This window comes from Coffea arabica, chromosome 6c, assembly GCF_036785885.1.
Source record: "Coffea arabica cultivar ET-39 chromosome 6c, Coffea Arabica ET-39 HiFi, whole genome shotgun sequence".
NCBI lineage: Eukaryota > Viridiplantae > Streptophyta > Magnoliopsida > Gentianales > Rubiaceae > Coffea > Coffea arabica.
In genome coordinates, this window is record NC_092320.1 from 56725176 (window position 1) to 56747082 (window position 21907).

The 21907-nt window shown below is 35.0% G+C and overlaps 2 protein-coding genes across 6 annotated transcripts; both read left to right on the forward strand.

The window, feature by feature from the left end:
• Positions 1–333: 333 nt before the first annotated feature.
• LOC113693328 (probable carboxylesterase 12) lies at positions 334–1275 on the forward strand. The gene has a single exon (XM_027211883.1). The coding sequence runs from the start codon at positions 334–336 to the stop codon at positions 1273–1275; it is 942 nt and encodes a 313-aa protein (XP_027067684.1).
• Positions 1276–4070: 2795 nt separating this feature from the next.
• On the forward strand, positions 4071–20054 carry LOC113694009 (oxysterol-binding protein-related protein 4C-like). 5 transcript variants are annotated; one of them, XM_027212844.2, is made up of 8 exons: positions 4072–4314; positions 10778–10867; positions 15383–15538; positions 17501–17746; positions 18189–18285; positions 18683–18977; positions 19210–19312; positions 19500–20054. In XM_027212844.2, exons 2-8 carry the CDS (start codon positions 10865–10867, stop codon positions 19755–19757), a joined length of 1158 nt encoding a protein of 385 aa, XP_027068645.1. In that variant the 5' UTR covers positions 4072–4314; positions 10778–10864; the 3' UTR covers positions 19758–20054. The 5 variants fall into 5 exon arrangements, with proteins under 5 accessions (XP_027068646.1, XP_027068645.1, XP_027068644.1 ...); XM_027212843.2 differs by lacking the exon at positions 4072–4314 and adding an exon at positions 6688–7004; XM_027212847.2 differs by lacking the exon at positions 4072–4314 and adding an exon at positions 6691–7004 and having other exon boundaries at positions 19503–20054.
• The last annotated feature ends 1853 nt before the right edge of the window (positions 20055–21907 follow it).

Here is a 21907-nt window from a genome sequence, read left to right on the forward strand (position 1 = left end):
TTTGTCAGTTGTCCCAAACATCAAGACAAAAACATGTAAAAATGTTATAAATTTTGTTATATACTCATCAAAAATTATGTCTCACAATTAATCCTGTCCATCGATATCCAAATAAATCCTGTCCATCGATATCAAGACAACCATGCAATTGCCGTGTCATTGTCAATTGGTAACAGTCAACTCCAGAAAATCTCATAGAATCTCAATTCATCTTCCAGGACAATAAAATAAACGTCTTATACCTACTGAGGTTGGGGTATAGTAATACGCAAGCTTTGATGCCTAATGAAACCTTGATTATTGACCAAAAAATTCTTCTGGTTTTTTGCATCAATGGACTGCCACCCGGTAGCTGATTCTCCCGAAGTACTTCACAATTTCCTTCCTTTCTTTCGCATATTCAAAGATGGCCGCGTCGAAAAATTCCTTCAGACTCCCTTCATCCCTCCGTCAGATGATCCCAATGCCATATCTGGTGGCGTCCGATCAAAAGACGTCTTCATTTCACCCGAAAACAAAGTAGGAGCACGCCTGTTTCTTCCCAGAACAATCAAAGCCGACGAGAAACAGAAACTTCCCCTCCTCATCTACTTCCACGGCGGTGCATTCGTCATAGAATCAGCCTTCTCTGTTCAGTACCATAACTACCTCAGCTCCCTCGTGGCCGAGGCCAATATCATTGCCGTGTCCGTCGAATACAGGCTGGCCCCGGAGCACCCCATGCCCGCATGCTTCAATGATTCTTGGACTATGATCAATTGGGTGACATCTCATGCCAAAACGAGACAAGGACCTGAATCATGGATCAATAATCACGCTGACTTCACTAAGGTTTTCTTCGCCGGCGACAGCGCTGGAGCTAATATTACCCATAACATGGCAGCTAAAGCAAGCCAACATAGCTTGGGTGATGGTGTGAAGCTTCTGGGGCTGATTTTGATGCATCCCTCTTTTGGAAATGGACAGCCTCACAAACTCTGGGAGCTCATCTGTCCTGATCTCAACGGATGGGATGATCCAAGGCTGCATCCGATGGCTCATCGGAGTTTGTTATCGAGCCTTGTTTGCAGCAAGACTCTGATTTGCATATCGGAGAAAGATTCTCTCAGAGAGAGAGGTTGGCTTTACTATGAGGCCCTGAAGAACAGTGGATGGGAAGGTGAGTTGGACTTTTTGGAGATTGAAGATGAGGGTCATCTTTTTCACCTGTTGAATCCAAATTGTGATAATGCCAAAATCTTGATGAAAAGGTTGGATTCATTTTTAAGAGCATAGGAATGAATTTTCACAAGGATGATGAAGTTGTTTCTTGTTATTGAGTACACTGAATAAAGTTTCAAGCCTGAAAAGACTTTCATAGTTCAATTCAAGCAGTGTGTATTGTTTTTCCTTGTGGTGCATACATGCTTGGCTTGTAAACCAAATCTTTTAACAAGAAAAAAGTAAGCAATGCTACATTCATCAAGAAGTCATGCATGATTTTGATCTTAATTCTTTACTGTTTGTCAGCAATCAAAATGAAGAAAACAAGAAATTAGGTGTGTTTGGATACAAAAATTATTGCAATATTATTTTGCATATATCATAAGTACATTTTTCAACCGCCACTTTTATATTTTCAATTATATTTTTATTTTTTATACATCTCATAACTCAAAAGTATTTTAATAATTATTTCAAATAATATTTTAAGTAATATTTTATCCAAACACACTCACTGTTGCAGGCTTGTGTTCTAATTTACTAGATCTGAATCAGAGCAGGTTCGTTATTATTAATAACTCTTTAGTTGACTTCAAATAATATTTTCGTTTAAAAGCAAAGAGTAAAAAATTACATAGGTTTTCTAAACATAAAAAAATGTCTAACTATCTTGAGAAGAAGACGTCAAATAAAAATTTCAAAAACCAAGGTTACATATCTAATTATCTTTTATTCTAAAAAAAAAAAAAAATCTTTTGTTCTCGTCTCTGTCCAACTACTTGCTCATGTCTCCGTACCACATAGCAGCAAAACCAGTCCGCACAACCCCTTCCCATTGGACCCAACAGGGCCTGGGGCATATGGTTTGGCTTCAACAAGCCGGAGCCTAAACGACCGAAATATCGTGTTTGCAGGCCGAGCCCTGGCCCCTAAAAAATCACACAGATAGCCCTAATTTCAGCCTATTTATTTAAATGGGCTCCAGATCGTAATCAGGCAATTACTAAAAGTTTGTTTTTTAGGTTTCTAAAGCATTTTTAATAATTACCCCCTACACCCCACTGTTAATATCATGTTTTCACATCTTGAATGTTTCTAAATAAGAGTCACTCTCTATAAATCAACACAATATTTTATTAGTTTTTTCAATTTGCTATTTAAAAAAGTAACTTTTTTCATCTACCAATACATTTCTTGTACTTTCAAATTTTGAATGTAGGGACAACATTGTAAAGTCACCCAAATCTAACTCATTCAAACACAATGATTATATATTCCTTTAAAAAGTTGGTTCCCCCGAAACAAGACTCAAATTGTGGAACTGGGAGAGTATACAAGTAAAAGAGAAAATAAAAATTTACATAGTTATTATAATTACAATGTTACTACATTTAGGTAAATCTCTAGTTAAAATGTACCCAATTGTTTAAAAAATTTTCATTAATTGAAACGTGGATAAATATCAAATTATGAATAATTTCTATTTCATGCAATTAAGTGGGTCATTTTTCATACATATATTGTCAGATGAGGCAAAATTTAGCAAGATACGTATGAAAATGTATATATGCGTTAATAACATCCAAAAGTGGTGAATATATATTGTTGTATGGGGCATAACGAATTGGAGGAGAAAGTAGGAAAGATGTACGTCTAGTTTTTATTCATAATTTTCAGCTTTCATCACATTTTTGCAAGTCGGTTGTGGTGGAGAAGTCGTGAGGGGAAGTCTAATTTCTCATCTAAGCATTTTCTTGAAGTGGAACAAAGGCAAGTTCAAAATGCTTGGAGTTGTAGGCAGTTGTTGCTTTAGATATGGTGGTGACAAGAAACCTCCTCAAATCTTCAAATCTTTTATTTTTAAAATAAAAAAAAATAGAATCTTTGACAATTAACTGTTTTTGGGGGTGTTTTTGAAAAATTTTGCTGTAACAGAGTTTTTAGAGTATATTTTGGAATATTTAAGAGTAGAAGAGTTTCTAGAATATATTTTGATATATTTTTTAAAATTTTAATAAATTTTAAACTAATTTTTAGATAACCTTTTACAGTACTTTTTACAAATTTTTATTATATTTGAAAAATTAGTTTTTGAAAAACACTCCCATCCAAACAGAGCCAAGAGAATTGCAGAATCCTAGTTAGGTACAAAATCTTTTAAAAATAAATAATGAAGAAATAAATAAAGAAATAAATGGCAACAAATCTCTAAATATATATATATATGTGTGTGTGTGTGTGTGTATTACATGTTCAAGACTGATTTAGAAGGTGCTTTGTCTAATCATTGCACTTGCTTACTTGGGACCTTACCATTTCTAATGTTTCAAAGACGTAGAGCTATAATTTGAAATTTTTGTAAGCAAAACAAGTGACAACCATAAAGAGTGTACATTTTTCATGAAAAAGTGCGTATCAACCACCAGAAAACTTGTTAGGAAAATTAAAAGAAAAAACTATAAAAACATTTTGTTTTTCTGAGTCAGAATCTCCAAGAAACTTCATCTTAAGAAAAGGATTTTTCCAACTGATACTTACATACACCTAGACTAGATTGCAAATTTACATGTGGATTCAAACAATCACATTCATCACCTCCACACACTGATTTTCTTGGACTTGTCTTATCAAATGGAGTCTAAAAAGGAGAAACACTATTTTCCAATCTCAAATGGAATAAACAAAAGAAAACGCTTTCACCACCAACAACAACAAAGACAGCAAGAATAACGAGAACAAGTTACCCAAAAGACTTGTCAACTTTCCCTCATGTGCTGCAGCCCCAGCCTGCAGCAGCAAAACACCAACAACAAACAAAGCCTTTAAAAACTTCCTTTAAATATTCCCCTTTCCCACCTTTTATATGTACACTTATTCTAAACACTACATGTGCTGCAGAAAAAACGCAAAAGCCTTCTCAAAAGCCACCTTCACATTTCGTTCTTTTCTTCCCCTTCGTTCTCTTTTATACCCACCACCACCACCTCTAAAAAGCTCTTCACAATCATAACTAGCACCCCTCTCCAGGCGGAGGATTGATCTTCAACAAATTTCCCGGTCACCGGCCGCCGGCAACGTTCAAAGGAACCAACGCAGCCTCCTCCTAAAATGGTACCCAAGTCTTTATTTATTTATTTTCCTCTCTTAACACATTCACACAGGCATCCACGTGCTTGCTTAAATACGTATGTCCGTATATGTATAGATTTTTCTTGATAGACGAGTCTTGATGCATAATCCGAAATGGGACAGTTGCTGCCTGCATTAACAATTTGGATCGATCAATCTAAAGTTCTAAACGGTGTTAATGGATCCCGTGAAATAAGAAATTGATCCCAGTCAGAATTGTTAGTATTTAGGAGTTTGTTTAATAAGAAAATCCTTGCATTGTTTTATCTTTTGATTTATCTTATGGTAATTGGACTTTTTGGAAGAGTTTAGAGCTGGGAAGTGAATAACGAGGAGCATCCACCCTCTTTTGGGTAATTCCACTTTGCATCCTTAAAGTTTCGTCATTTTTTCGACTTTGTACCTTTTAAGTTTTGTTTTAGACATTTTGTATCTCAAAAGTCTCATGTGCACCTTGATCTGGTAACCATGTGATGGTTTAAAAGACCAATGAAATTAACGTAAAAAATATTGTACAAATTGCCACCTTAATCATGCCCTACTGTTTAAGATATAGAAAATTCATGCACATTCCACGCGGATGATGGTACCATTAGTGGATTTCCGTATATTTCATGACCAATTCCCAACGGTTGAGCCAAATAGGGACGTGTTGGAAACTCTAATTGCCATGTATATAAAAGAAAATCTTAAAATATTATATGGACATTGAAGAAAGCTCTGGGGGGACAGCATGGAGGTCTTTGTTGTACAGCCTCATGAAAAAAAGATCTTATATTATTTTGCAGCAAAAAAATGGGGATAATTGCAACTAAGGAAAACAAGTTTTAAAAATACTTAGAAAAAGTTAAATCTGCAACAGAGAGGTAGTAGTACAACCCAATCCTCCAAATCTTCTTCCTTTCTAAGCTTAAGCCAAGATTGATGGAAAACCCAAGTTATCTCCTTCTTTTTCCTCAAAATTCAAGCAAGATTGAAACTAGATTTCTAAGGAATGGGAGGGGTGGGTTTTAAGATAGTAAACTAGAAATGGAGGATCGAGTTAGTGGGGCAGCGACGAAGGGTTATTGGGGAAGAAGGTTTTGTGGGAGAAAGGCTGTGAAGCAACAAATGTGGTGATGGTGTTTGACAAGGGTTCTTTTGATAAATTTGGATTAATTGAAGGATTCTTCGGAAATTAACACCTACTAATATCATTGCCAATAACCCATTGCCATAGACACCTCTCTAAGTTCCAAACTTACGGGCGTCTGTGACGCTACCATTGTGCTTATTACAAATTACACTTCTTGTGTACAAATAGAATAGACAAAGGATAAACCGACATTCATTTCTTCGTAAATTCATACATACGTTGGATGGATGACTGGTACTATTCGTATTGTAACTTTTAAAAAATATGAATTTAAAATGGAGGGATGCGGATTTAGTCCGTCTTCCATCAATTTGTAAAGGAAAAAAATGAATAAAAGGTTCTTCATGTGTCTAAATGTTTTGGCCTTTCAAAATCTATCAACTTTAAAAAAAAAAAAAAAAAAAAAAAGTTTGAATCACACGGCATGAATGAAGTTTTATACGCCTAAAAAAAATTTTGGCTAAGGTTTAAAGCTTTTGATAAAAAATGAAGTTAATTTGAAAAATTATATAAATGCAGGGATGTAATAGATATAATTGTGTGGATTTACATGATAAGTTAAGTACAATTTAGGTACCTTAACAAGTTTAGGTGTCAAAATTTTGAGAAGAGAATTGCAGAATCCTAGTTAGGTACAAAATATTTTATACACAAAATAATTAAGAAATAATTGATTGATTTAGCTATAATAAATAGTTAGGTAAAATAAATAGTTTACCTAATCAACGCCCTCGCTTAATTGGGACCTCAACCCTTCTATTTTTTTCAAAGCAAATAGAAGGAGCGACAGCAAGCAGGAGTATACACTATTGATGGAAAAGCTTAATTATTAGAAAAATCAGAACTCTATTAAAAATTTGTTTTTCTTAGTTATAGTCTCCAAGAAATTTCAATCATAAAAAATGAATTTTTTTTATTCAATATTATTAGGACCTCGTTAATGTACCTAAATTATATTAAATTTACACAAGAATGCAAACAATTAAATTCATCACCCATTGGCAATCTCATTATTCAAGTTCATTCTTCTAAAAAATCATTGTCCAAGGCTAGTTTTTATCAAATGGAAGCTTGTCAACCTAATCTTGAAAAAGAAAAACTATTTCCAAAATCTCACGTGGAAATTCACCGATCAAACAAAAGAAACGCTTTCAACAACAACAAAGACAGAAAGAATAACAAGAACAAGTAACCCACAAGACTCCTCAGCTTTCCCTCATATCCCACCAAGACCAATCAAAGCCTTTAAAACTTCCTTCAAATATTCCCCTTTCCCACCCCATATATATATACACACACTATATTCTATATACTATGTGCTGCAGGCAAAAGCCTTCTCCAATACAGCCTTCGCATTTCTTTCTCGTCTTCCCCTTGTTTCTCTTTCCTACCACCACCACCACCGACCTCTTAAAGCCCTTCACAATCAATAACAAACACTCTTCCTCAGAACCCTTCTCCAGGCAGGACTGATATATAGTAAACTTTCCGGCCGCCGGCCACCATGGCAGAATCAACACAGCCTCCTCATGAAATGGTACCCAACTCTTTCTTTTTTTTTTCCTCTCACACTCACACTGTAACACACAGGCGCTTCCACGTACTTGCTTACATATGTGTATATCCATGTATGTATAGATTTTTCTTGGTAGACGAGTCTTGCTGCATAATCTGAAATGGGACTGTTGCTGGCTGCATTAACAATTAGGATCGAGCCATGTAAAGTCCTAAACGGTGTTAATGGTTCCTGTGGAATAAGATATTAATCCCAGTTAGAAATGTTAGTATTTAGGAGTTTGTTTAATGAGAAAATCCTTGCATTTTTCGTCTTTGGATTTATCTTTTGGTAATTGAACTTTTGGGAAGAGTGTAAAGTAGGCAAGGATTTCGTCGTTTTTTCCACTTTGTACCTTCAACTTTAAGTTTTGTTTAGGCATTTTGTATCTTAAAAGTCTTATATGGGCCTTAATACATGATGTGATGGTTTGAAAGACTAATGAAATTAACGAAAAAAATATTTTGCTACAACTTAAAAGTTACCATCTTTAAAATGGAATCATTTGCCTCCTGATTAAGATTTAGAATGTTCATGCACATTCCAAATGGGATGATGGTACCGTTTGTGAATTTCTCTCTCTCTTTCGTGAACAATTCCCAATGATTGAGATAAATAGGGACGTGTTGGAAATTCTTAATTGCAAAGTGTCTAAAATAAAATCTTAAAATATTAATGGATATTGAAGAAAGTTTTGGAAAACTAGTGGAAATCTTTACTACGCAGCATCTTCAATAATTGAAAGTTTATCTAGAAAAAACGATTGAAAATCATTATACAGATAAGTGATAGATGCGAATATATAGAGGAATCTTTAAAATGAAGGAGGCGGGTTATAATCTAATTTATATCTATATATATAAGTCGTTTAATGTAGAATTTTTAATAATTAATATGTAGACATATTCAAGTGTATGTTTCTTTGTCTATGAGTCTCCGTTTGGATTGATTATTTTTTGAAAAATGAATTTTTTATATACAATGTTACAGTAATATATAAATAAAAATAATTTTAAAAACATCAAAAACACAAAAAAAGCCTCAAAAAGATTTCATCTATAATAAAAAATTTTCACTTACATCGTTATAGTAAAATATTTTTAAAACATCCAAAAATAATTAATTCAAACGGAGGAGCCATGTATTTGGTCAAAAAGTAGACAACTTAATTTATTGATTAAACAGAGTTTAAAACTCTTAAAATCTGTCTACATGCGTTGCTGCATATGGGAAGACGTCATAGTTGTCCTGTCAGTGGAATTGTTCTGTCTGACCCACGTCTGAACGAGTCAATAAAATTATGAAATGGACACATAATGGTCCAATAAAAGGATGATTGGGGGGCTTTTATTAGCACCTGATCTACCTATGCCCTATTAATGTACCATAAACTTTCATATCTTAAATTCACATATATGATGCATTAATGACTTATACTATTAATATTAAAACTTATACTAGAAGTGGATTTAGAATGGAGGGGAGTGGATTTAACCCCTTGTTATAAAATATTGCGATATAATTAGACATATAACACCTTAAAACAATGAATAAATACGCTAACGCCAACTTTAACCTTACTTATCCCAAGTCTTTTTCTTTTATTTTTTTTTTCGGAGACGATAACTATAGTATATCCTCATCTATTTTACATTAGGGAGAAGGGGTGGACCTAAAAAGGTTCAGGGATGACTCGGAGGGAACTGAACTACCACCGGAGGAGAGTGGATTTAACCTTGTTATAAAATATTGAGATATAATTAGACATATAACACCTTAAAACAATGAATAAATACGCTAACGCCAACTTTAACCTTACCTATCCCAGGTCTTTTTCTTTTTTTTTTTTTTCGGAGACGACAACTATAGTATATCCTCATCTATCTTACACTAGGGAGAAGGGGTGGATCTAAAGAGGTTCAGGGATGACCCGGAGGGAACTGAACCACCACCGGACCAAACGAGTGCACTACGCACCTACCTGAATTTTTTGAAACAAATCCACATTTTTAATATGAAAATTGGTGGGAGGCAAGGTTTAACGAGTGCACTATGCATCCACCCTTACCTTCCACCCCACCAAGCCTTAAAGACTTGATGGTGGCCTTTAAAATGTGGTGGTGGCCTTAAAGGCTTAAAGGTCTTTTTCTTTTATCAAGGTATACAAAAATTTAGTATATTTTCAAGAAATAACATTGAGTGTGTTTGGACAGCCAATTATTTGGCCAAATATATTTGCTGACATCACCATTACAATTTTCAATACACCTTTTTATCTTCCCAATTACCTTTTTATCTCACATACATCACATCACAAAAAGTGCTACAGTAAAAATATTTCAAATAACTTACAATCCAAACACACTCATTATTACTTCGTTCAAGGGCCCCAACTTTATACAAATCCTCGCATTTTCTGCCCCCCAAGATATCAACAAGTCCTCGTGCAAATCAGTTGTCTTTTTCATGTTATCTTGGTTTTTTCCCAAAGAAAGGAAATATTCCTTTATCATCCTTGCTATACCAATACAAATGTGGTGAAGTAATACATATTTCTCTTCTTTAAAAAAAAAATTTTTTTGCCAACAACCTAAGGAATGATTTAGACAAAAAATTAGAAAAGGAATAAAAGAATTCCATCAATCTCTAAAAGGAAAAAGAAATCAAAGGTTCTATGTGGGTCTAAACGTTGTGGTCTTTCAACATCTGCCAACAATATTCATTGAAGGCACTTCTTTTTCTCACCCAATGAAATTTGTAATCCTAACTTCTTCCAACAAACCCCCAAGCCAGAAGAAATTTAAGTCTCCAATACCTAACAACACTTTTGGACTGTGGACTTCTTTGCAAAGGATTGAGTGATCCATCCAAGTGTCATATCCTTGCCATTCCCATACGCCTTACCTTACTAAAGTTCTGATTCCAAGTGTAGATAAAATGACCGACGTAGTTCAATTTGAATCACACGGCTACGAATGAATGAAGTTTTATTCATTAGGAAAAGGGTGGCATTTTTTTTTTTTTTGGTAAAATTGATGGTAGTTTGTAAAACTGTTTGCCGGGCGTAATAAATATGAATGCATGCATTCGCGTAATAAATTTGGTGTAATTTTAAAGGTTTAACAAATTCTCGTTGCACTTAAAAACTTTCATTGTTAAAGTTCCATTTTCTAAAAAGGTCATGATCGTCTAAGACTTCTCTTATCTTATCGAATGGATTCCTCCCAAACAAATCTTGAAAAAGAAAAACTTATTTCAAAATCTCACATGGAAACTCACCCAACAAACAAAAGAAAACGCTTTCAAGTTAATAAACAGGTTGGGGGTTTATGCCCAACCCTCCACCATTTCTAATTTGGTTTGAAAAACAAAAAAAAACTGCTTTCAAAAACAAAAATAACAAAGAATAAGCGACCAAAAAGGCTCGATATCTTGCAGCCCTATCCTGCAGCAGCGAGCCATCAACAAGAAGCAAACCTTTAAATCTTACTTTATATATTCCCTTTTTCCACCTTATATATACATGATGCAGACAAAGGCCTTCCCGGAAATGACCTTCTCATTTCTTTATCTTCCTCCCTTTCCTCTCTTTTGTGCCCACCACCACCTCTATATATATCTACTACAAAACTATATGATGCAGGCAAAAGTCTTCTCGGAAACGACCTTCACAATTCTTTCTCTTCCTTCCTTTGTTCTCTTTTGTACCCACCACCACCTCTAAAAGCTCTCACCCCCTTTCCACCCCTCTCCAGGCGGAGGACTGATCTTCTGCAAACTTTTTCCGATCGCCGGTCGCTATCAATTGTCGACAGAATATATCAACTCAGCCTCCCCCAAAAATGGTACCCATCTCTTTCATTCTTTTTGTTTCCGCACACAATCACACAGTGACACACACACGCTTCCACGTACTTGCTTACGTATATGTGTCCATATTTTTTCATGGTAGATGTCATTTGTTGCATAATCTGACATGGAACAGTTGCTAGCTGCATTAACCATCCTGATCAATCCATCTAAATTGTGTTAATGGTTCTAGTCATGATTGTTAGTATTTTTGGAGCATTTTATCTTTCTGCTAATTGGGCATTGAGCTGTGAAAAATTGGAAACATTTATAATTTCGAAGAATACATACTTATTTTAGATTAATTCCATTTGGCATCCTTAAAGTTTTCATGATTTTCACTTTTTACCTTTTAAGTTTTATTTTAGACATTTTGTATCTTTAAAGTTTTATGTGCACCTTAACTTGGAAGAATGTAATCATTGCTGCCTTGCTAAGATTTACAGAAATCAATTGATATTCCATAATATAGAGAGATGGTACCATTTGTGAATTTCTTATCTCATAAACAATTTCAAATGGTTGAGCCAAATAGGGACGTATTTGACTAATCTAAATTGAGGGGTGTCTAAAAGAAAATCTTAAATTATCAATGGACATTGGAGAAATTTTTGGGGGGATGAAGCGGAATTCCTTAGTTTATGATCATACCATGTGCTGTCCAGGTAGTTTACGCAAATACATGGCTCACAGGTGTCATGTCAATTTTCTGACTGTGTATCGATTTAGAAAATTGAAAATGTTTAAAAACGTTCTTTTTAGTTTTTATTCTCGCCAAATTTTAGAGCCCATTTTGGATTTGCTATTTTTTGAGTTTTTATAAAATATATATATATTGTAGCAATTTAATATATGTAAAATAAAAAATGATTAAAAAATATATTCATAAAAAATTATAATTTTTTTTTTTAAAAAAAGGACAATCCAAATATGGCCTAAAAATATTTTATATTATCTACTTAGATTTAAATATGTTAAAATTCGCCCTTCAACGTAAACATTTTTGGTTCCAATCTTCCGTGTCTCCGTTAATTTGTAGGCAAGCTTTGGCATGCCCACGTCTCAAAAAGTCAGCAATACAGTGATACACGAAGTGGCCCAATGGCTAAAGATGATTGGAGGCAGTCTTTGTTGTATAGTGGCTAGGAGGGGGATACACTAACGTGACTGGAATCTAATCAAACACAGTGCTAATTTTTTAATTTGTTAGGGAAATGGGGCAGACGTGTCTAGGAATTTTTTTTCCCTCTAACGGAAAAGAAATGAAATTTAAGAAGTGAAGAGAGAGAAGCGGACTTAGCATTCAAAATCTTCTGTTTGGATCCGCTAGTTTTTTAAAAATTATAAAAATTTTTAAAAAGTATTTTAAAAAGTAGTCTAACTTTTTTTTAATATTCAAAAAAATCCCAAAATTTAATTTAAAAACTCTATGCTATTCTTAAATATTCCAAAATATTTTCTAAAAATATCCCAAAATATACTCTAAAAACTCTGCTATAGTAAAAAATTTTAAAAACACCCCCAAAAACGACTAATTCAAACGCATTTTTTATGTTTTGGAGTTTCAACCTTAGCCACTAGACTAGCGCCTCCTCAGTTCGTTTAGGACTTGATCTGATTGTATATGATTAATGTATTTGCTATAAACTTTCATAGATTAGAACATTAGAACAAAATACTGTTCTTCTTGTATAGATTCTATGGAAATAGAATATTGTGACATGATTAGCCATTCTTATAGTAAATATAAATGCACCATTTCAACAACACAATAACTTACACCAAAATTAACGTTACATGGTGATGAATACACTATTTCAGCACCAAAAATTTGCACCATATTATAGTGAATCCAATCAAGTAGGATTTAACCATGGTTTTGTAAAGGAGGAATTGAGGGTGGTGTGTTGTATTCACACTCATCTAGCTTTTTTAGGCAGATTAAAAAAAATAGAAGCCTTACGTCGTGTTCCAGGTCTTCTGAGGGTATACAAGAAGCACATTCTGCTCTAGGCTTGTGGGGATAGATAAGAGTTTGATAAATTTTTTTATTTTGTTTTTTATTTTTTGAGCAAAAAGTTTGATAAATTTTAAGAACTGGCATTACTTTTTTCAAGGTTACTCACAATTTCAGTCTCCTTTATCTTAACAAATCCTCGTGCAAAGCAGTGTCTTTTTTCCATTTTTCCCTGGTCTTTTATTCAAAAGAAGGCAACACTACTGCTTTTAAAGTGTACTAGACCAAATTTTTTTTTCAAAGGATGGACAAAAATTATATTTAAAAAAAAAAAAAAAAAAAAAGCAAAAAGCACTCCATAGAATGATGTATTGGTCGGCCTGGCATTGTGGTCCTTCAGCATCTGTATATTGATTGCAAACAATCCTTCTCTGGACCATATCAAAATTTGTTGTCCCCAGAAGAAATTTAAGCTTCCAAAACCTACAGAATATTTTTCTCGATTTTTTAGTATTTAGACTATCAATTTCTTTGAAAAGGATTTAAAGGTCCAGATGTCATGCGTCTTTTAATTCCAAGTGTAGATAAACGACATGACGTAGCTGAATTTGACTGGCCAGCTAAATTGCTGCTTTACAAACTGTATGATTCTTTTTGCACTTGTCTCCCTTTTCTTAAACAATTTCAAAACAAAATTGAGTAAAAAAAAATTTCCAAAAACAATTTTTTGAACTATTCCACATTAGCTTGCACAATACAGACTAGAAGAAACCCAAAAATTATTCATTCCTTATACTATTGGGGAATTTTTTTTTTTTTTTATGGGGAATATTGAAGTTTCATTGTCTTACTCCTTTGGTCATTATTAATTATCAAAGCGAGAAAAACTGCACCAAAGTCATCCAAATTGAGTACTACCAAATTTTTTGCCTTCCATACCCATACAAGTCTACCAAAAGTTATATGTGGGTATGATTGTCATTGCCTTACCACCAAATCCATAAACCAAACAGCTGGTTACCTTTTACCGTTTCGACAGAGATGTTTACACCATCTGTATGAAATAGCTTTGTAGACTAAACAAGAAGTAACTAAGATCTAATTGACAATCACCTTTAGCTCTGAATTACCTGGAAAGAGATGGATTAGATGGTTCGGGAGAAAGAAGTGCAAGTGATAGATATGAGATTCGAGAGGAAGAAAAACTAGTGGTGTGAATTAGACAAAAAGAACGTCCTCAAACCCTTTGTTGTTCCTTGTCGAAATTCTATAGAATTAAGCTATGTGATCCAAAATTTTAGGATTAATTAAGGCGATGGCCAAATATCAATCATTTTCAATTATCTTTATCATTAATTATTAGGATTTGAAAATCGATACCAGTACAGTCTTGGGGTAGTTTGTTAGTCACATCATGTATCTTCCTTGTTTTCCTCGCTGTAGTTTTCAATCCCTTAATGTTTTGGCATCTTCTCATTGCCATTTCCAAAAGGAATAGGCCAAGAGCCCTAAGCCAATTAATGTGACGTTTTAGAATATGACTTTTGAGAAAAGCTTGTTAGTGTAGCAGGTAATTAACTGCAGGGAAATTTCCCAACATGGTGAACCGAAACCCAACTTTAGAGGAATTAGGTTCAAAATTCATGATTAAAATAAAAAAAAGGATAATAGCTTGACATACTTTAGGGCAACATAATAAGGGCTCAATTCTTGTGAGCATCTATTCCGTGGAAAAAAGTAAACCAAAATTGACAAAAGATATGAATGATCTAACATTGTCGTGTCGTAGTTATTTTAGTAGATGAGGTGGAGAGAATCCTGTCAATTCACAATTTCATCCTTGTCATTAGTAGGATGAATTTATTATATATCACAGTACTTTGACGTTTAGTTTCTTGGCTAAATATCTTAATTCGGATTCCAAGTTTGCATTCTTGCTAATAGTTATTATATTGCTAATATACAAGCAAGATTTTTTCTTTAGGCATTGGTACTGTACATGCTCCAAAAAAAAAAAAATCCTGAATCCACTATATGACTGAAAATACGATTATTCAAATATGCGGAATTTTGGCCCTGTCTGGATTGTAAGTTTTTTTTAGAGTTTCTGTTAAAAAGAAATACTGTATCAGTATGATGTATGCAAGCTAAAAATTTGATTGAGAAATGTATCGAGAGAATTTTTTTTGCAAAAAGTCGTACTCCAAACAAGACCAAATCATAGAGATATATGCACTTCTGCCTTTTTGTCCAATGATTTCACATAAAAAAGATCTAATCTGTGACAACTAACAATTATATTGGCCAGCCAATTACAAAAAACAACTGATGTGCAAGTTTAATATTAATTTTCTTTTTTTTTTAGCATTTCCAGAAAATTTAGCATGAGCCCTTTGAATAAGCTGCCATTTCTCTTACTTAGATCCTTCAAATCATATTAATGCCCAAATTTGATTATGGCCTTTTGCTTTACAAGTTGCTCACTTGTTTACTTGATGACTATTTTTATGGAACTTAAACATTTGCATTACGCTCTTTAATCTTTATTTTGTAGGTCACGGTTGAAGACATGGGACCAAGGCCAGTTCTAACTGCACCATTATTATTAGAACAGGAATCTGACTCTACTTATAGAGCTCCCAATCTACTGAAGCGCGTTTTGAGTCTTCTCGCCAACGTACGGCCAGGATCTGATCTAACCCGATTTCAAGTAAGTTCTTAATTTTCTCAATTCCAATCCCCCAATAAATTTATGTGTTAAAGTTTTCAAGAATACAGGACGGAACAGTTGTCAGTTCAATCATCTGAAAACTAGTTTCATGTGTTTAAGCAGAATGTAAGACCCTTTGTTCAATTATATACATAACTTCACCTACAATAATGCAAATTTGAAATAAATTTTGATGGGTCCCACCCCTTTGTTCAATTATATGCACAACTTCACATACAATGATGCAAATTTGAAATAAATTTTGATGGGTCCCACATATACATTTTTTTTTTTTTTTTTTTGCTGATGGAGTGGGTGTTTGGGTTAATTCTTACGGGGCCCGACTAATCCCATTCCGGCCCGGAAGGAGAGGCCCCATCCCCCCGAACACGATAACCACGGGACTCAGATCCTTGCGGGCATTGGATACCAGCCCGTAAGGAGGTTTGCTGAAACCAACCGAGCTACCCATGAAAAGCAAACAATTTGGTGGGAGGTAAGGGTTAAACCCCTGACCTCCCACCCCACAAAGAGAGGTGGTGGCCACTGAGCTAGAGCTCAGTGGTTCCACATATACATAATTAGAGTGTTACATTTTTTTTTTTTTGGTGAGGATTCATCCTCATCATGACCTTCAAGAATGGTTGCCGTTCCTACACCTCGTTCTCCTTTTGAATATGAACAGCAGATCAAGAAAATATGTCTGTGATTGATTTATGACTAATTTGAGGTACATCAACTCGACCTGATCTAGGCATTAAATTCATATGCTGCAATTGTCTCCTTAACGTGGAGGTGCATAATTAGCACAAAGTTCATTTCCCATCCATCTGATGTGGACATATAGGTTGAAGGTTAATATGGAGGTTAATATTGACGGGCAAATTCTTGGCAATTTTATTATTATTTTTTTTTTAGCTAGGGTAGTTGAAGTGATTTTAGTTTTATCTGGCAGGTAATCTTTTTCCCCTATTTAGAGTTGTATAACCACTAAGTTTTATGCAGATTATGCAAAGTATAATTTAATTTTTGGAAGGCTGTCCTCAGCTAAACGACAAGAAGAGAAAATATGAGCCTCGGTATCATAAAGCCGGACCGATACGACTAATTGTCATCATTTGTTTGTTTAGCAATTGTTAACTCTTTTCTTTGTTTGTTTGGCAACCGAATTTATAAGCTGCCAAGGGGTTGGATCTGGGCTGGAATTGGTCATTCCGGACCCGGATACAATTGGTGATAAAACATTCTGGATCCGAGCGGGTCTCAGTCTGTAGCTTTAGATAGGTCCAGGTTCATGTCTGAGTCGGGTATATTCAGATTTTAAATTTAATTTAATATAATATTAATTCAATAACTTTAAATTTTTATTTTTACATAAATTTTATCAATATAAAATTAACAATAGATCAGAATAATTCTAACAAGTATTTGATTATAGAAAAAAAAAATCTTTTTAATAGAAAATAAGTGGGTTAGTAAAAAATTTTAATGAACATGAATATATACACACACACATACATATTAGTCGGACTCATTTAGATTGTAGATAAAACAAATTTGAGTTGGCTCTGAATAAACAGATATATTAGTAATTTTGAATCTAAAAAGTGGATCGAGTCCAAGTCTAATCCGGACCTAGACCCGATCCGTTATCGCTACGGTGACCTCCAAACAAAATAAATTGCACTTGTTTGCACTTTGCAATGCTCACCTAAATGTTTGGCTCTTTAGCTTTTTATGGTGTCATGTGATAGTTTAAAAAATTTTTGAAAAAAATTATTACCAGCTATTTGTACTGACAACGAATCCTGGAATGTCGATAGATATAGATAGATTTTAGGAGTCTCTAGTGAGAATGCTTGGCTGAAACAATCCACATTTGCATCAGCTTACGCAATGAGAACTTTCCAGCTTAGGCAAACTAATGAATTGTATTTCTTGTTTTTTTTATTGCAAATGTAGTTGCCGCCATTGTTTAACCTTCCAAAGTCGCAACTTCAATGCCATGGAGAATCAGTCTACTGCACAGGAGGAGATCTATTAAGCAAGTGTGCCAATGGAGAAACTTCCATGGAAAGGTTTATTTCTGTTGTTGCATGGAGTGTATCCACCGTGAGGCCATTGATGTTCGGTGTTGCTCCTTACAATCCCATTCTTGGAGAGACTCACCATGTTTCAAGGGGCACATTAAATGTGCTACTGGAGCAGGTAATTGATTCAGTATAATTTTTCATCTTCTTTAATATATACTCTTCCAGCATGAAAGTTGTTGAAGGTGACAGGGTCCTTAGCTCTTTGAAGAGTTCTTTTTACCTCCATCAATTCATGCAAGCCAATCTGATTCTGTTTCTCTTCACTAGCCTGTAATGCATTTGCTGCAAAATCAGATTAAACTAGTGAAGAGGGAATATATGATCAAACTGAAATCAGTGGTTTCACATCTTAGAGTTAAATACTTTGAGAATGCTATTCTTTTGAACAAGGATTGCTCAACTAGGAAAACTTTAGCACAACAGACCATAAGACTTGTTCTGAAATATAGGACATCCAATAAACCTTCTGAAAATCAAGTCAGAAAAGCATAACTCAATTCTGTTTCTGTGTTTAAGCCCTGACTAGTAGTACTTGATCCTGTACTTCATGCTTTCAGGTTTCACATCATCCACCAGTAAGCGCCCTTCATGCCACAGATGAGAAGGACAACATTGAAATGACATGGTGTCATTATCCTGTTCCGAAGTTTTATGGTATTGATACTCCTGCATTAGACTAATTTTATCATGTGCAAACTATGGTTCTCATTCTGTTTGCTTCTTACGATAAATTTGGCAACTAAAATCTTGATTGACTGGGATCCAAGCAGCTCTAGTCCTCTTCTATTCTTTGAGGCTCTGCAGTGGTAGGTTTATTTACTTGAAGCAAAGAAAGACTAAGTGCTAACTTCAACCTAATGTTTTGTTACCATGACCTATCGGTTTCTTAATTGTTCTCCAAAATGTTTGTGTTGCAAAATACATATTTCTATGCTATTCTTTGTCTGCTTAAATCAAGTGGAAATAATACATAGTGTAATTTGGAATGAATCAGTGTTGAGTTGTTGATGGATAACTCCTTGATAGTAATTACAGTTCGGTGCAAATGTAGGCACTCATATCGAAACTGAAGTGAATGGAAGAAGACAACTGAAGCTTCTTAACAAAGAGGAAACTTATGAAATGAACTCTCCAAAGCTAGTGATAAGATTATTTCCTATGCTCGGTGTGGACTGGTTGGGAACTGTCACCATTAAATGTGAAGAAACTGGTATTGCAGCTGAGTTACACTACAGAGGCAATTCCTTTTTTCCTCGTCCAGGAATTCATAGGTCCATCAAAGGGAGGATCTTTATGACATCATCATCATCGAAGACCATCTATGAAATCAGTGGCCACTGGGATAGGTAACCTATTGTACATCTATGAAAATCACTTCTCTTGGGCAATACAACTATAGAAGATTCTGACCTTTTAGCCAAATTGACATGGCTTGCTTGATTCTTAACTTGGCACATATAGAACCTATATTTGGCTGAAAATATTGAGATCAACTAGGGTGGTAAAAGAATCCCATTGGTGTCACAACATGTTATCTTGCAATTTTGACTAAAGTAATTTCACTAATTGAATGTCCAGAACTGTCACAGCCAAGGACCTTAATACTGGAAAATCCAAGATCATTTACGATGCAAAAGAAGCCTTGTCCGGAGTGAAGACTCCCATAGTTAAGGATTCACAGGTATCCAGAATCTTTCTAGCAGTAGTGCTAATCTCGAACTTCAGAGAAATCTCTGTTAAGTTCAAAAAGTTTGCACTTTATTTTATGTAACCTTTGCAAGTATGGATAAAAAAATAATACTCCAGAAGATGCATTTTAGGCTTCTGATCTGTGTATCTTGGTTCTTGATTACTGTTATGTTGTGCAGCAGGGTATTTGGCGAACCGAATCCACAGTTGTATGGGGTGATGTGAGCCAGGCCATCCTAAATAAGTCCTGGGACAAAGCAAAGGAAGCAAAAAGTGCTATTGAGGAAAGAGAGAGAGAGCGAGTAAAGGAGAGAAAGTCACAAGGACAAAATTGGGTTCCCAAGCATTTTACAGTATCCTACAGCAAGGAGAATGGATGGGACTGCTTACCAATTCAAAAATCAGTTCCACCGGCACCAATTGTTGCCCCCTTTTAATCCATTTGAAACCTGAACTAGGCTAGTTTCATCTACACTTGCACAAAAAATGAAGCCTTCACAATCCCCTTTGCCATTTGCCTAGATATCAGGCTGTGTAGGATTAGCACAGAAATGACAATGCAACAGAATAATTCACTTAGGAACTTAAGCAGAATCAAAGTTGTTAGTTGTTTTTCTTCTCAGAGAAGACTGATTTGTTAATTCTTCAAACTGTAATCCTATTCCATCTCTGAACTGAGTATTATTTTGTAAATTGAAATTCCATGAAAGATTAGAATAAGTTTGCACTACAAAGGGGACATTCTCGCTGACACTGATTACATTAAGGACAGAGTTATCCTTGCTCTCCAGCCATAGCATAGATAATATTAAGCCATTGTAGCAGTGGCAAGCAAAAATGAGAAAGAAGCCCCCCCCCCAAAAAAAAAAACAGTAGATTTCTGCTATTTACATAATAGGACAATAGGATAGGATGTTCAATAAGAAAACTTCAAAATCCAATGATCATTGCACCGGCCAATTGCTGCAATGGTCCCGTCCTAATGATCCTTTGTGTCCAATTAACGCCCTAATCCAGTACAATGACTGACTATATCCAGTAAACATGCCATTAACAATCTTCCTGTAAATTTGATTCACTTCTCTGATTAAATGACCTTTCCCTGATTGTGGCTAAAATCGGCTTCCATGACCGTGACTTAGGTGACATCAGCAGGTCTGTAAAACAATTTTCTGTTTCCACCCTCAAATTTACATCTGGGAACCGGCTGGGACTACTTGCTGGTGATCTGCAAGCTGGACTACCACCATTTAATCCAATCAACGAACTTCTGTGCCCCGAGTTAGCTTTGGACTGACAACTTTTTCCAATGTTAGTCAGCTTCCTAGCTAGAGAAGCCAATTCAACAGGAGACATATTGGACTGAAATACGGAATATGGTAACAAGAAATAAATCTTCCCTGGTTCCAAGAAACCATTAGTCATGACAGGCTTCGAGCTAGTGGAAAGAAGCTGAGCACAAGTGCATACAAAGTGCTTTGGCTGTTTGGCTGTGACTTCACTGACTGAAACAGGATAATCAAACTCCTCTACATGACCATTCAAGTGTACCACCCTTACATTTTTGCATACAGATGAAGAATCGCAAGAGAAAGAGCAACCCATTGCTTTGAAAATGGTGTGATTCCCTCACTTGGCACTCGCTCTTTTTAAAGCATCAAGAAGAGAACTTGACTGTGTGGAATGTGGAATATAGAACAAGGGAGCTTGACTCACATAATGATATCTTCTTGGCTAGTGGAATATCACGTCAGGCCAACTAATTAGAATGAAAAAGTCTTTGGTATTTTGTTAGATGTACTTGTCAAACTCCTTGCAATTTGGTGTAGTGTAGTCTACCACTAATCACGAAATTGCACTCGCACATACGCAAAAAGGATTGAGCACGGTGGAGTTGACTTGAAACGTGGGAATTGGGTTCAAATGACAAGACAAACAAACGACAATTGAGCGTTTTCTTTCCCCTTGTTGACAGCCAGTGGCGTAGGGGAGGGGACTGACCTGATCATCTACTGAATTTCCTTGGTCTCCATTGTCCCCTCTGCTTAGTCATTGCAAAGCCTTTAATTTTCACTTTTTACTCCTCTTTGAAAGCTTCTCTGCCTCCCTAAATAGGTTTAGATTTTTTTTTTTTTGGTGGGATAACCAAGAAAGGTTGTATATAATTGAACAGCCAAGGGGTAGATTACCAAGCAAAACTTGTTGAATACAAAAAATACATTAGGATACTTGGTTCTACTTCCTTTATTTATGTTGCATCTACAATAACTAAATGGGCATATTACATTTTACCCCCCCCCGTGGTTTAGCATTTTTAACATAACCCCCATATGGTTTCAAAAATTATACATAACTCCTTCATGATTTGGATAAAGTGTCAAAGTGATGGAAATAGTCACTCGTAACGGAACTTTTAAAAATGTCGAAATTACCCTTATAAATACATGACACATTAACCCCGTATGATTTTTATATTTTACTATATAACCCCCTTATGATTTAATACTTTACCATATAAATCCTTTATGATTTTCAAAATATACACATAACCCCCCTTGATTAATAAATAATTTTCAACTTTACATAA

Coding starts and splice junctions, on each gene's coding strand:
- LOC113693328 (XM_027211883.1), top strand. CDS start 334: ATGGACTGCCACCCGGTAGCTGATTCTCCCGAAGTACTTCACAATTTC.
- LOC113694009 (XM_027212845.2), top strand. Junction 17,747..18,188: donor TAAATGTGCTACTGGAGCAG/GTAATTGATTCA, acceptor TCATGCTTTCAG/GTTTCACATCATCCACCAGT. Junction 18,286..18,682: donor TCCTGTTCCGAAGTTTTATG/GTATTGATACTC, acceptor GTGCAAATGTAG/GCACTCATATCGAAACTGAA.